The following is a 15,274-nucleotide window of genomic DNA, read 5'->3' on the forward strand; positions in this document are numbered from 1 at the left end:
CTCTTTTCTAGTTTGGAGACGGATTTGACACATCAATACACTTTTGAGGGAGCTAAGAACTACACCCTGAACTGAAAACGTGGATACAGCTTCTGTTTAGAGATTTCTCTACGTTATTAACTCACCTTTAAACCAGGGACATGTACAGCTAAGAGTCACCTAATATTATCATGTAAAATGTATTGCAGTTGTGCTGTAAGAAGGAAAACTTTAAGCTTTTGTCAACTGTTTGTAGGACCTCATGCTCAATTTGGTGTTGCTGTTTGTTCCTGTTTGATTTTGTGGAGGGTGACTACATACAAGTGGCAGTTTTATAAAGCCAACTTTATAAAGGCAATGCAAAGTGCAGCATGTGATAACTAAGAAAGCAAACTATCTCTTTTGCAGTAAAACTAAGAAATACAGGTCAGCGGCATTAAAAACCAACATTTTTCGTAGTCTGTTCAACATAGTTATTGCCTCTTAGTCCTTGGAATTAGTGCCCAGGTCATAGCAACTTTGTCTGTTTTGTGTGTGCTAAACTCTTATGTTAATTCTTTGACTGTATGATTCTCGCATCAAATAGTGATCTGGTTAATAGTGATGCACTTCTTTTTACCTTTAACACCACACAGGGTCCATTCATTTTCTTCTTCTCCATCGTCTTCAGTAAGGAAGTTAGGAAGGCTCTGAAGTATGCCTTCAGTAAGAAGCAAGAACCCAATGTCACTACCAAATCAACCCTGACATCTGTAAGTAACAAATGAGAAGTATGCTCCAGTTCCACACCAGTCTATCTGCACATATTCCTCTCTGCTTCCTGAGGGCTCACATTCACATAACTAAAGCCCAAGACTTTCATGTTGCTTGTGTGAATGTGTTGTACCTGCGCATGTTTGGTCAAACACTACATAAGCTCTAAATTAAATATTACTGTTAGCTTCTTGTTTGGATTAATCCAATATGAGAGTTACTCATCTTGAAAAAATGTCATCAGGCCCTGGAGTGGGTTTTTGCCAGGTCTGATGCTGAATATGCACAATGACTGCAGAAACTTGGACTGCAGACTCGTTCGGACCCTGTCTCAGATTATAATATAGGCCAACACCATGTCTGATCTCTCGTCTTGAATTCCGCAAGAAGCTGAAGACCTGGCTTTTCAATTGAACAACCCACCGTAGGCAGGGCTAGGCTCACACACATGACCAGCTCCAGGATACCCTTGCAGGTGATAGTGCACTTTACAAATACACATAACACCATAATTTCTTGTTGACAGGTGTAGTGGGAATGCTTCTTATGATTTCCTTTTTGATATCCTGGTTGTGTTTGCATGGTATTCCATAGCTTTCATAACTTCACGTTTTCTTTCAAAGTTAAATTTAACCTGGCAAATTTTTGCTTGAGCATTGATTGCTGATGGAAACTCCATGATGAGGGTTGGTATTTTTGTTTGTCATCATTAGGATGTTTGGTTTGCTGTACTTTTCCATCCGAGGGCTCAGTTAGAGTTGTACTTAGAAAGAATGGAACTACACCACTGATTTTACTGTCTGCTGTGACTTGTCTGGTTTTATTTCTGCAGCAACTCTTGCACCAATGGCTATCCCTCATCACCTTCAGTTGATATGTCATTCAGTGCCTCTTTCAGGGTAATCAAGCTAATTATAATTTATTTTCTTTTATCCCTTGATGCCTTACAGTCCTACAACTGCAACAGCACATACGTGGATGGACGTCTCTATCACATGCCCTTCGGGGAGTCCACAGGATCGCTGCATAGTACTATCCATTCGGGCAAGAGCCAGCACAGTTACCTACCATTTGTGCTCAGGTAATCACGCCATTAAGTCTCAGGCTGTAGAAAGCAGAGCTGTTTGTACCTTCTTGTATTACTACTGTGCTGTGGTCACCACACACTCCTGTAAAATTATTTTAATCACATACTTTAAACAAAGGCGAATGAGCAATAAAGATGTTTTAACATTTTGTTTTCATCTTTTCCAATCTGTTTTCGAAGACAGAGGTCAAATGTGAGGCTATGTTTACTGTCACATTTCTGCTTAGTCTTGGAGACTGGTGTTTACTTTTCTTTCTTTAACAGCAAAGGGAGATCATTTTGTTGAACTGAAGGGACAAATTACTAGGTTACAGAAAGTGTGAAAGGAAAGGCAGTAGGATGTAATTTGTTTTGCAATACACAACAAAATGTAAATACCTGTAAATGAACTTTACAAATTACTCAAAATATATCAGAAGTTGGGAAAGCACAAATGAAACATGTTTAGTAATTCTGAAGCATGATGGAAACAAAGATTTTAATACAATGAAAATAAATCAAGATACTTTACTTGGCCATATGCAGATGATAAATAATCATGAAACTCGATTTCCACACATTGTTTGTGGGATATATAGTTTTATCAGTAACACTGCATTTCTGTGCAACTTTGGTAGCCATTTCAATGGAAAATGTGCTCTCGGTAAATGAGTGTGTGCTACCACACCATGCTTTAGGAATATTTGGCTGTGTTTGCCAAAGTACACCGCCAGCTATATATACCACTCTCCTGCTGAATTGCCATGGCTCATTTGCTACACATATTCTTTATGTGATGATTGCATTTTTCACAATGTCTATGACTTCAGTGACGTAAAATTTGATGGCAGCACCCTGCTTCCCAGTTCTGAAAATTGTTCCAGCACTACTGCCTACAATACAATGCAAAATAATCAGACATATATTCCTGTTAAGTGCCACAGTTGTATTCTCCCGAAATGTTACTTTATCTTTCATATACCTGGACTCAACTTTTAGTTATATTCGCCTGAATACAGACTTTAGAAATACGTCTTTCTGCATTTATCACTTCATTGTTAGTCCTATTTTTAAAAGCAAGCTCCAAATTAAATAAGAGACAAGAAAATATGTAAATAATTTAATAGGAGGCCTGGCCTATATTTCCCCTCTCTAAGTTGCAGCTTTTTTCAACACGGGTTATCCTCTCTTTGTCAGATATATTAGAGTGCCACTATGAGCCACTTTTTCCTCTTTCAGTTTAAAAAAAATAACAGGACATCCAGCTCTTTTGAAACAATTGCATGTATTTTTATTCTGCATTTCCGAAAGTATTGACACCTTTCCTTTAAAATCTAGACTTCTTAACTATTCCATTGTTTATATGTAAACGATAGCCCTCCAGGAGTACCAAGCAAAGACAAAGGAAGAGTTTATAACTTTCGTTCGCTTTAATAAAAACAGTAAATAAAATAAATGCAAAATGTTGGTATGTCTAGTGATATAATAAGGACTATCCCTAGGGTATGGTCTGTCATCTTTGGGAAAAAAACATAAGACATGTTTGTTGCTCTGGCTATACTATAACATACTTAATGGTGTTGCACAGTTTGCTCTCTTATGTACTGTTTAAAGTACTCTAAAAAGGCATAAGAGTTCTACAAATGTGCACTGTACTTTGACATATAACACTGTTAAATATACAAGCTAAAGCTCTATTTGTTCTCTTGTTGATGAATAGTTAACTTCATGGGCAGACTTCAGCTTTGGGATAGGCGTAGCTGTGCTACCTTAATGGGATTAATTCACCGTAACGCTATGAACCACTGTAGGAAGATGATCAGCAAAGGCCACCTTCATTTGCTTTCTTTTGTATTGATAGTGATCTGTGAACTAGAGTGTGCAGGGTTTTAAGCGACATACTATTTGATAACTTCCAGGGAGGAATTCCTCAAAACGGCATTTAGCAGAGTTTTCATTGTACTTCAAAAACATTGCCACTGTAAAAAGTAAATATAAGCACAGTAGTTTAAGTCAATAAATATGTTTGTAGGATGTGTGACTGTATTCCTGTCATCTAGTGTTGAACTCAGATATTTGCAAGTTCTTTTTCTTCTGAGACGTCTTCTGAGTTACAAGATGTGGTGTGATTCCTCCTGTTAGTATACATTTTGAAGATACACAAATAGATTGTTGAAACGCATTTAGCATGCAACAGCCCCATTTGGTTCCTTTTTTAGCCTGTCATGTTTGATTTGTCTGACCTCCAGTCCCTTTATCTCCTCGACACATGAATATTTTCAGAAGTATTGAAAACGGTTGTTGACACCCTGGGCATTGACAACCTTGCGTCCATCAGGGCCTGAGTTCTGCCTCCAGTCCACTATCCATAGAGAATGTGATCTCGCTTGTTTGATGGAATGGACACCTTTTCAAAACTGCCTCCCCCCCAACAATGCCAAATTTCCGTGAATGGACCACCACAAATCATATAATTTGTGCATACCCCGACTGTGATGACGACTCCTGTGCATCGTGTCTCACCTTCTGATCCAAAAAGTCAGTAAGGTACTGAAGGGAGCGGAGCTGTGCAAAATGGAAGATATATCAACAGATTGCATAAGAGACCCCGGACATCTCAGGGGAAGGAGATCCCATTGGTGCTGAAGAACAGGAAGACGCCAACCTGTCTGGTCTCCTGGCCCTGCATCCCACACTCAATCCAGAAACAGGGACTTCTAGTGCTTTGGCGCATGAGAAGATGAAGGGCATCAGGCCAGCGCTGAACACCAGTGTCCCAGGCACCAAGACCATGCCTCGGGTTGTGAGTATGGCGTCTCCCCACGAGATCCATACCACCAAGTTGGGGCCACAAAAGAAGTCCCACACTGAGAAAAAGCAGTGCTTCTGCGGGAGTCTGGTATCGATCCCCAAGCAAGAACGCAAACAAAACTCAGCTCAAAGGCCCCCACCTCCTTCGGGTTCAAGTTGGCACTGGGATAAACGCCTCAGATCAGAGCAAGCTTCCACCCAAAGGCAACAACTCCCATCAACTGTCAAGCCCAATCCGCTCCATGGGAGCCAAACCGGAAGCTCGCAACATAGGCTCCACCTGCACCTGTGAACAAGACTCGGTTGCTACAGAAACTTTCCATGACATCAAAGCTGAAGTAAAAGCTGCCCTCAAAGCCTCTCTTGATGATCAGATCCAAGGACGTCAGGCCTCCAATTCGTGAAAGACTGCAGCAGGAATTCAATGCCAGGCAAAAGAGCCTGTTCATTTGCCCTGTTGCAGGCAAGATTTAAGCAAAACCTTCTCCACTGGTGCCTCCAGAACACCTTCTTGGAAGGAGGACACTGAACCTTGTGGGGGAGCCTTTTTTGAAGCCTCACTTCTCCGAGCCAGCACTGAAGAAGCTCAAGGACAGAGCCTCTAGTCCTCTTCCTCTGTCACAAATCCCACTTCTGTTTAAGTTGCCACACCTACCTCTTCTCCCACCACCACATCCATGCACACAACCCTCACTCCCTTCACCAGACCTGTCCGGGGGAGCGGGGGCTGAAGTCCCTTCTCCCCTACTCAGAGCCAACACATCCTTAGGCCTTTTCGACCCCTGTGACCAGCCCTCAGTTCAGCACCCACTGATGATCCCTGGGGTGATTATAATACAGACTCCCCATACATAACGTATTACCCAATAGAGGATTCACCTCATGATGACAAAATAGCAAATCATGAGGTTATTCAAAGGGTCACAGCCTTCTATAATGTTGATATGCACATCACCCATTAGGAGGATAACTTCCTCGTGGATAAGCTGTCAAAAGCTGAGGAGACCATGCAAATTGGCCAAAACTAAAAGGCATGCTAAAGTCTGCTCCTGATAGTTTCAAGCCGAATGTAGTCACACTGCAGGTAAAGAAAATTTTAAATGCTCCCCAAGCGATCCTTCTTACATTAAAGGCCAGGTTACTTCCAACTCTACATTGATAAACACTGCCTTCAAGTGGACTTCTGCCCAGGCCACTGCTGATGTTCCTCCACCAGTCACACAGATCAAAAAGATTAATGTGGTGGGCAATAGAGCAGTAGTCAGGCCAGTAACATTCGCTCATAGTCTATTCCGTGCCACTTGTATCTAGATATGATAAGGAGGATTGAGGGGAGGTGCAGGAACTCCTTAAACATCTCTCAGAGGAATATAATAGGAGGACATTGTGTCTGAGGGCAAGATTATTTTAAACTCCTGTATTTGCTGTGCATTAGATGCTGATGACTCAGCCTCTAGAATCCTCAATCCCAGCATCATCCTCAGATGCCACACCTAGCTCTATCTCTGGGTTCAAGTCTGAGGTGCAGCAGCATGTCCTCAGTCTCCCGTTTCACAAAGAACATCAATTTCGGCCACAGGTTGATAAGATGGTGGAGAAAATAAAGAAAGATACAGAGGCAGTAAAATCTATAGGGGTGATGGGAACTACACCATACAAGGACTCATTTTGTAGGCAACAACCTAGGGAAGGACCAAACATAATCTCACCCGAGCAGCCTCACTTCTATTAGAGGCAGCTGTAGTTTTTCCACCAGCAAGCCGGGAACAGAGTGTAAAGGTAGCTCCTATAAAGGAGCTGCCACCTCCAGACAGTGACTTTCTCTGCCTCCTCCTGCCTGATAACTTGTTGGGGGAGGATACCTGATTTCCTCTTTCACCCTACTAATGGGTTCTAGCAGTGGTCCAGCACGACTGTTGCCTCCAACTACAGACAACCCTTCCCAATTTACCACACGTACATATGCTGTTAGCAAGGAACACCTCTGCCTCTTTCAGAAAGACGTGCATGCCCTCCTACGGAAGGAAGCCACAGCATCAAAGAAGCAGCTTTTACTCTCTCTACTTTCTTATCCCCCCCAAACAATATAGCTCCTTCAACCCTATCCTTGACCTCATGGCCTCTCAACCACCATCCCCTGTCAAAGCATTTTCGCATGACAACTCTACAGGATGTCATCCCATGTCTCCAAAATGGCAAATACATGATGGTGCTTGAACTCAAGGACACCTATTTTCACATAACTACCCAACTTGCTCATCAACTGTACCCTTTCTTTGTGATGAGTGGACAACATTACCAATTCAGTCACCTTGACTCTTAAGGTTGTTCAAGTAGTGTCTACAGTGGGCGCTGTTCATTTGTAAATGGGTGCATTCACATCTTTCCCTAGTTTGACAAATGGCTGATCAAGATCAGCAGCTGACTTCAATGTCCAGGCCATACACAGACGGCGGTGTCCATGCTCCGCAGCCTGGGGTTGGTGGCTATTCAGAAGCTGCATCCTCTTCTCAGCTCAGTTGTCAGCTGACAGTTGTGTATTGCCATTGTAGACCATGGAAGGCTTCATATGCTCCCCCTGCAAAAAGTGCCTCACAGTTCAGTGGTTCCAAACAGAGGGTCATTGGGAAGATCTAGTATTGGCACAGGCCAGGATGCACTGCTTTTTGCAGTGGTGGACAACATGTTGGAAGGCAGGCATTTTGCAGACCCCAGACCCCATACCAAAGCATTACCAATGATGCCTCCCTAACAGGGTTGGGTGCCCATTTCATCAACATCACTGTGCACAGAATGTGGACCTCTCAACAACAGGACTGCCACTACTTGGGAGTTGCTAGCCATTCATCTTGCCCTCAAAGGTTTCATCCAAGTAATGTGGGATAAAATAGTCCTTATTATCAGGAAGAACCTCCCTTTTATACCTTTTATACCTGCCTCTGTGAGAGAACATCTGGTACAAACTTTGATTCTATTGGCAATTGATTACTGTAATTCACTCTATTGTAGGACTACCTAGGTACATTTTTCATTATTTACAATTGCTTCAAAATGCAGCAGCCAGGTTGGTGCTGGGCTCAAAGAAATCTACTCCTATCTCCAGTGAGTTGACTACACTGGCTCCCAGCCTAGAAAAGATCCCAAATCAAAGCACTCTGCTTCTGTCATAAAATTCTTCATAAGCAATATCAGCACGTCTACCTGGCTCCTTATTTGCCTGATATTTCCCAATACGCGACTTAAGATCCCGCCAGGCCCATCTGTTTGTCACCCCTACGTTTTGGAAGGCTAGAATTGGAGGCCGGTTTCCGAATGGACAGCAAAGTCTTGGAACAGAACTTCCTTTGGCCCTCTGCCCCCAACAGAACCTTGGGTTGTTTAGAAAAGATCCTAAGTCCTGTTTGTTCACTAATAACATCTTCACTGTTCTGACTTTGTTTCTCACTGCATAGCGTTTTCCTGATCCCTTCTATTTGGGCTTTTCTCTGCTTTTATTACCATTCTAGCGCCAGGACACTTCATTCCCGAATTAGATGTTTAGCACTTGTATACATTCTATAAATCAGTCATAAATTAATCAATCCAATCCTGGAGATGGCCATGCACCCTCACTAGAGGCTCCCAGTTAGTCTGGATCTTCTCATACAGAGACTGCATCGAGTCAGGCATCCCCATCCTGGACAGCTCACCTTTGCAGTTTGGCACATGAGGTCGTAGAATTCAGGTACTTCAGTCTTCCTCAGAAATATATGTCCATTTTAAGGGAAGCTTGCTGTCCCACTACACAGGTATGCTACTCTGTGATAGGGAAGAGGTTTGTTCACGACTTTATTTCCAAAAACCTGGACCCTCCAAAGCTACCATCCAGAACATCATTGGCTAACCCATACTTCTGTGGCATGCAGGCCTCGCATACCCCTCCATTCATTTACACTTAACTGCAGTTGCAGCCTACATGCAAAGTAGGGAACAGTCATCCCTCTTTAGAGTTCCAGCTGTTAAGGCTTTATTGGAGGGTTTCAAGAGGGTCATACCCCCAAGAGTACCTCTTGCGCTATATGAAATGTCAATGTATTCCTCACATGCCTTATGGAACCACCCTTTGAACCTTTGCACCCATGCCCTCTTCAGTTCCTCTCCAAGAAGGTGGCCTTTTTGGTGGCCATTACCTAACTCATGCGCATTAGTTAATTGGAGGCGATCGCCCTACATGAGCCCTTCACCCAGGTCGACACGGACAGTGTCATTCTTAGAACTAATCCTAAGTTCTTCCCTAAGGTGGTATCACCTTTTGACCTCAACCAAACAGTGGCACTCTGAGTTTTCTTCCTGCAACCGGATTCAGTTTCTGGAACAGCACTGCACAAACTGCTGTGAAAAAAGCTCTTATGTATTATATCGACAGGACAAAGCCTTTCTGTAAATCTGATTCACTCTTTCTTGCCTTTGGGAAGACTCACAAATGGCATCTTATGTCCAAAACAAGCATAGGTAAGTGGATAGTCACATACATCCAAAACTGCCACTGCAAAGCAAAGAGTGCTACCTGTTCCCTCCAGGGTGCACTCCACTCTTAAGATAGGAGTGACCATGGCTTCTCAGGAAACACCCTGCTAGCCAGTATGTGTAAGGTAGCCATTTGATCAACATCACACACCTTTACCAAGCACTACTGCATGGACTTCTTAGCCCATCGACAGGCCATGATGGGCCATATGGTGTGAAGATCCTTATTCCAGACATCTGCATCATCCTCATGCTAGCTACTGTTTCTGGGGGCCCTGTTTTATAGTCTGTGCTGAGCATGTGTATCTACAGCCACACTCTATGGGAGAGGAAAATGCTACTCTTCCTGTAAGCATCTACTCATAGCTCGTAGTGCTGTAGATTCACATGCTCCCGCCCTCCTCCCCAGAAGCCTGTATTTGTGCAGGTTTCCTGCTTACCATGCCTGCATTGAGACACCACACATACTCTCACCCGCGGTGCATAAACAATCCAACATGGAATTGGTGCTTATGCACAATGTACACCAAGAGGAGGAGTCAAACAATATCTTGTGATTTGAAAGAATTCTTCTTAGAAGAACTATTTGCAAACATCAGAGCCCAACATTAGATGTCAGGCGTATGCTTATCATGTGAATCTACAGCACTACACGTAATGAACAGATGCTTACAGGGTAAGCAGCATTTTCCTTTTTTTAATGGAGACAGACAACTATGTGTATTCGTAGCTCACCAATAAGGATTGCCAGAGAGCTCCTTTCGAAGTACTCGCAACAGCTGCCATCTTTGGCCTCTGCAAAAGCAAATATCACCCACTGATGGGTATTGAGTGTGGATGATGGCTGTAGTGGAGTGGATAATACTGTGGCAGTTAAATGCCATGGCTGAGACTGCATTGAAAATATAAATGTTTTGTGACAACTATTGCGTTAGGATATGGGTAAATGTGTGGAAAGGTGCAAAAATGAAGAGCATATTAGTGACTGTAGGAAGTCATGAACGTACTTGAAAATGCCACTGCAGGGGTTTCTGTGCAGTAGCTAGAAGCTTAGTATGATTTAGTCGAATACCACAGCACCATACACCAACGTTCTCACACACAGAGCCAGAGTCTCCATTGGCTCATGTTTAGGTTTCGCAGATTGTATTGAAGGCTTAGCTCCACCATACATGCTTGAATCAGCACTGCAGGACAATTAGAGAAAAAAAAGTGATGGGTCGATTCACAGAAGTAATTAGGAGTATGGGGGATAGCACCCCATGGGTACTCATTTTCGTGCTCCTACATGCTGTTGTACTTCGGCCCGAAACATCCATCTTTACATTAGTAAAAATGTAAGGAATATTCCCATTTTAGATGTTATGAGGCCAATTCACAAAGGCATATAAGAGCACATAAAATATTACTACAGGAGTACTATTTTAAGTACTCGAATATACCATTCTAACTTCTGTAAGGCTCCTTACAGTCAAAATCAAGACCCACATTAAAAAGTTGAAAGAAGACCAACAAAGAGCAGCTAAGGTACTAGTTTATCGCACACTCTAATTGTTTTTCTAGAGTAAACTAAACACTTTTTTATGCATTTTCATACAAGGGTTAGCTGAAATACTCCTTGCAACACTTGGGCAGAAATACACATATCAATAATTACTTAATAATTGAAATGATCTCAGAAGCATAATTAGTTTAGAATTAAGTGTTCTTGGGAAAAAGTCCATCCCAGAAAATGAGCATTCTTTTTTTTCCGAGTGCTTTACTTTTTCTGGCAACTTATTGACAAGTCAAGACTTCAAATAATTATTTTATTTTAGCACTGTTTTATGTTGGAGAGCCAAATATGTACCATATATATATTTGAGTATGTTTGGTGCCAATCAAGATGAACTCCTTATTGGTCAATTTCAGCTTCAGATAGGGACTTGACATCCATACTTGGATGATGATGAGGAAGTAGATGTCCTTGATTGTGTTGGCTTGGAGATAAACTTGCACATCTTCTCCATATTGGTGAATCATGTTTCCACATTAGGCAAGGAGTACTCTGAGAGTGTCCAAGTATAGAGTGAAGATTACTTGGAGAACATGGAACCTTGTGGAACTAATCAAGATGGAGTCTGTCGTTGGCCATTATTATGAATCAGTGTTGATCTGATATGTAGGATAAGAACCATTGAAGTGTAGATTCTGTGATTCCAAGCATCAGCAGTGTCATAGGCTGTTTGAGAGGTCACCTACAGCAAAGAGTCCAGGGTTGCCCACCTACACAAGGGAACTAGCCACAACTTGAATCTTAGCTGTCTCAGTGCTGAAGCATGGTCTGACTATGGACTGAAAGTTGTATAGAAGAAAGTTCATGCTTATCTAGTTGAATAATTGTCTTTTTTTTTTTTTTATCTTTTAATGAACTCTAGAGAGATGCAGAGTTGGTAGTTACCAGGCCACAGACAAGGGATGTTTTTTTTGCTTTCATTTAGTTATCAGTGCTCTTTTGAGAGGGTCCATTAATAAACCATTGTAAGAGGGATGCTCGATGTTGTAAGAAGCGTGAGTGCTTCTTTGGTGAGGGGTGTCATGATGGTGAAAGGCTGGATGTTGTCTTTGCTGGCAGTTAGCACAAGAGCTGTAAGGGTGTTTGTGATGTCTCCTTTTGAGACTATCCTAAAGGTGGATTAATTGGGCATATTGCCTTGTGGGACAGTAAATCCGTAGTAACACGTTACCACTAAAAGGTAAGGGATAGAGTCAAAATTAGAAAATGCTAAGCTTTCTTTTTATGGAAAATTGCAAAAATAAAAGAACGTTGTGGTAAACATATCTTAACTGTTTTACTAAACAGTTTAGGTTGTAAAACTAGGAAAGCTCATCACAAAATGAGTATGCAAGTAGTGTCCCCTTGCTAGCCTCCTGACACTCTCCAAGTTCTACAGTCGTACCAACTTTCTCATTGTATGTTTAAATTGATAACAGGCAGATGTGTGCTAGAGGTGAATCTTCATCTAAGGTTGACATACCAAACAGATGCCTTATGTGGTTGTTTCCATGTATATACAGAGAAAAAAGCAACTAATGTGTGTACTTATAATCAAAGTTGATGAAGTGTGTGATATTTTCAGTACTGTGAATAAGGTTGTTATTGTGATAATTTGATCTTATAATACTAAGAAACATCATATCTGTTTTCCCCAGAGAGGACTCTGGTCTTAATAATGGCCAGATAGACCCCAACACCCTCTTTCTGGAGACCAAGGGCCAGCATGGTGGTAAGAGCACTTTCTTCTCCCCCTCTTCCTCAATATTGATCTCCTTATGGCATCACCCCCCACTTGAAAAGTGCATATCTATGGGAAGTCTGCGCACTTGCCGCAGACTAACAGGATTATTCTGTGTCTCACCAACTTTATAATTCCCTTTGAATTGTGCATGAGATCATTCTTTATCCTGTTGTTGGCGCACTGGCTTCAGTGAGGTGCTCAGGGGACCTTTCCTTTCTGTGTTCTTCTTTTGGGTAGTGAATGTTGCATAGAGGATATTTGTGTTGCCTGGCCTTTAGGCCTAATGTATGAAACATGTCCCCCTTGCAGAGCTTGCAGATTACAATGTAGCAGGCTTTGTGTGTGGTTCTATGGGTGGGGAGGGACGTAATCTGTCAAAGTACATTGCGTGTCACAACATCATTCTGTCTAAAAAGCATATTTTGCAAACTGTAAGCCAAAACTGGTCATGTGCAAGCGTGCCCCTTTTCCTAGCAACATACAAGGAAATGTACCTGGTGGTTACAAAGAATTGGATGGTTACTGACTGCCCTTGTCTGTCAGTATTGACAAGCTGGATAACACCAGTGGAAAGGACAGCTGCAGGAACCAGCGAGACTAAGTGGCTTTTTGTGATAGGTGGATCCTTGTCTTTTCAATGGACAGAGGTCATAGTACTAGCAATTATGAAAGGTAATCAAGAGATGGACGTAGCCTGTTCATTATACCCTCATTCTCTCCTCACTTTAGGCTGTAATTCATGTGAGAATTATTGAGTCTGAGACGGCCAATGGGAAACAATTTCTCACCTATGGAAAAAAAAACAAAGCTTATCTCAAAAATCCAGTTTTTCATAATGTATGTGACATACTGAAGGTTTTGTCCCGTGGGGCTCAATTGTTTTTATCTGATTTTGAACTTGCTTTTAAAAAACAGTTTACAAAATCGGCACTGATTTTGCAGTTTTGTGTTGCTTTAATTTTACACAATCTGGGGGAAAGCACGAGGGAGCAGCTAATAAAAATAAAGGTAAAGCTTTCTGGCCATTTTTACTTGATCAGGACAGCGAGAGCCGCCACTTTGGGTAGTGTGTGCTCTAGCTTCCCGCTTTCCATATGTATTTAGGACAGCACTTGGCGGGGACGCAACTGCACTGAAAGTTTTGTCCTCTGGAGCTGAATAGTTTTAATCTGATTTTTAACCTGCTTTTAAAAACTGTTCACAAACTTGGCACTGAATTTGCTGTTTTGCACTGCTTGAATTTTACACAATCTGTGAGTAAACCACGAGGAAGCAGCTAAAAACAAAGGGGGAGCTTTCTGGCCATTTTTACTCTTTCTGGACAGCTAGAGCCACCATTTTTGGTAGTGAGCGATCTAGATTCCCGTTGGCCATATGTATTTAGGACAGCACGCAGATCTGTGCAGGCCAGTCTGCGCCCATCAGCAGCCAGTGCCAGCCACTTTGCTCAGGGACCACCAGAAGGTAAGGTGCGGGTCTGCTATAGCTCAGAGCAACTAATTAGTTTAGCTCCAGCACAGAAATGTACTTTAAAGCCCTTTACCACCTGCCTGTTTAACTACTTTTGTACCCAGTGCGGTTTTCACATTAACTGCGCATTGCACACTGAGGAACACATTCTACCATTTAAACTCAAGTCTAGATCAAAGTCAGATTTCTTGGCAGCCTTGATTAATGTTCGGTCATTGTCTAAACATACTGCTAATATTTTTGATTTTCAATGTGATGTTAAGCTGGATGTTTTGTTTTCAACTGAAACCTGGTTACCTGGATCTTCTTACCCTGCAATCTTTACAGCGATTCCGAAGGGATACAAAATATATAATAGGGACTACTTGCACAGAAGAGGAGGAGTGTTAGCCATGATCTACAGAGATAACTTTAGTTGTGTAGCACTCCTAATAGTGGGTCTGGAGGGTGCGGAGGCACTTGGTTTTTGCCTCTCTCTTTTCTCTCATCAATCCTTGATGAGGGTTTTAGTATATAGACCTGCGGCTCCATTTCTCAATTCTCTATGCAGTGCCTTTGCCCATTTGGTCCTGAGGTATTCCCATTTTGTCCTACTGGGAGACTTTAACCTTCATATTGACAAAAAGGCAGATCCTGAGGTAATATCCTCACTAGCTCTGTCTCAATTTGCTCTTAGCACCAAGCAAGGCATGCGCTGGATCAGATATTTTCGAATAAGTCACCAGATGTGGGTTCTCCCATCCCGCAAGTTTGGACTGACCACTATTTGATTACATTTAAATGAGTGACCGTAGGGAAAGTTCAGCTGCAAAAAGAAATAACGCCCTATGTTTCTAGAGTGTTTCGTAAACTCCAGCCAGAAAAGTTCATTAGAGGAGTTGAAGAAAGTGCTTCTTCTCTTTCAGGTGATATTGCATGAGAAGTCTGTCTTCTGGACAGATGGATTAGCACTACTGCCCGTGAACTGGTGCCTGAAATTCAGCAGTCCTTATGTAAAGCTTAGCCATCTTGCCCTTGGTTTAAGAAACACTTAAAGATGGCAAGAAAAAGTGTAAGCTCTTAGAAAGACAGAGGGGGAAACATACCACCCTGATATTAAAGTTAGGTATAAGGAGGCTTGTAGGAAGTTGGCTCTGTATGTGCTATTTCAAAGTAAGGAATAGCATGCACAGAGTCCAAGGGTTCCCCTTAGAGGTAAAATAGTGGTAAAAAGAGATAATACTAATGCTCTATTTTGTGGTAGTGTGGTCGAGCAGTAAGCTTATCCAAGGAGTAGTGTTAAGCATTTGTTGTACATACACATAGACAATAAATGAGGTACACACACTCAGAGACAAATCCAGCCAATAGGTTTTTGTATAGAAAAATATCTTTTCTTAGTTTATTTTAAGAACCACAGGTTCAAATTTAA

At 42.0% G+C, this 15,274-nt stretch overlaps 1 protein-coding gene across 2 annotated transcripts in view; it reads left to right on the plus strand.

Annotated features, from left to right (window-relative positions):
- Window positions 1-15,274, plus strand: part of CELSR2 (cadherin EGF LAG seven-pass G-type receptor 2) — a 301,695-nt gene that overhangs the window by 246,691 nt on the left and 39,730 nt on the right. For both annotated transcript variants that reach the window (XM_069238878.1, XM_069238877.1), the window contains exons 29-31: window positions 615-731; window positions 1,683-1,813; window positions 12,308-12,381. In XM_069238878.1, coding sequence (XP_069094979.1) covers window positions 615-731; window positions 1,683-1,813; window positions 12,308-12,381 — 322 coding nt within the window. The remainder of the gene's footprint in view (window positions 1-614; window positions 732-1,682; window positions 1,814-12,307; window positions 12,382-15,274) is intronic.

This window comes from Pleurodeles waltl, chromosome 6 (assembly GCF_031143425.1).
Source record: "Pleurodeles waltl isolate 20211129_DDA chromosome 6, aPleWal1.hap1.20221129, whole genome shotgun sequence".
Lineage (NCBI taxonomy): Eukaryota > Metazoa > Chordata > Amphibia > Caudata > Salamandridae > Pleurodeles > Pleurodeles waltl.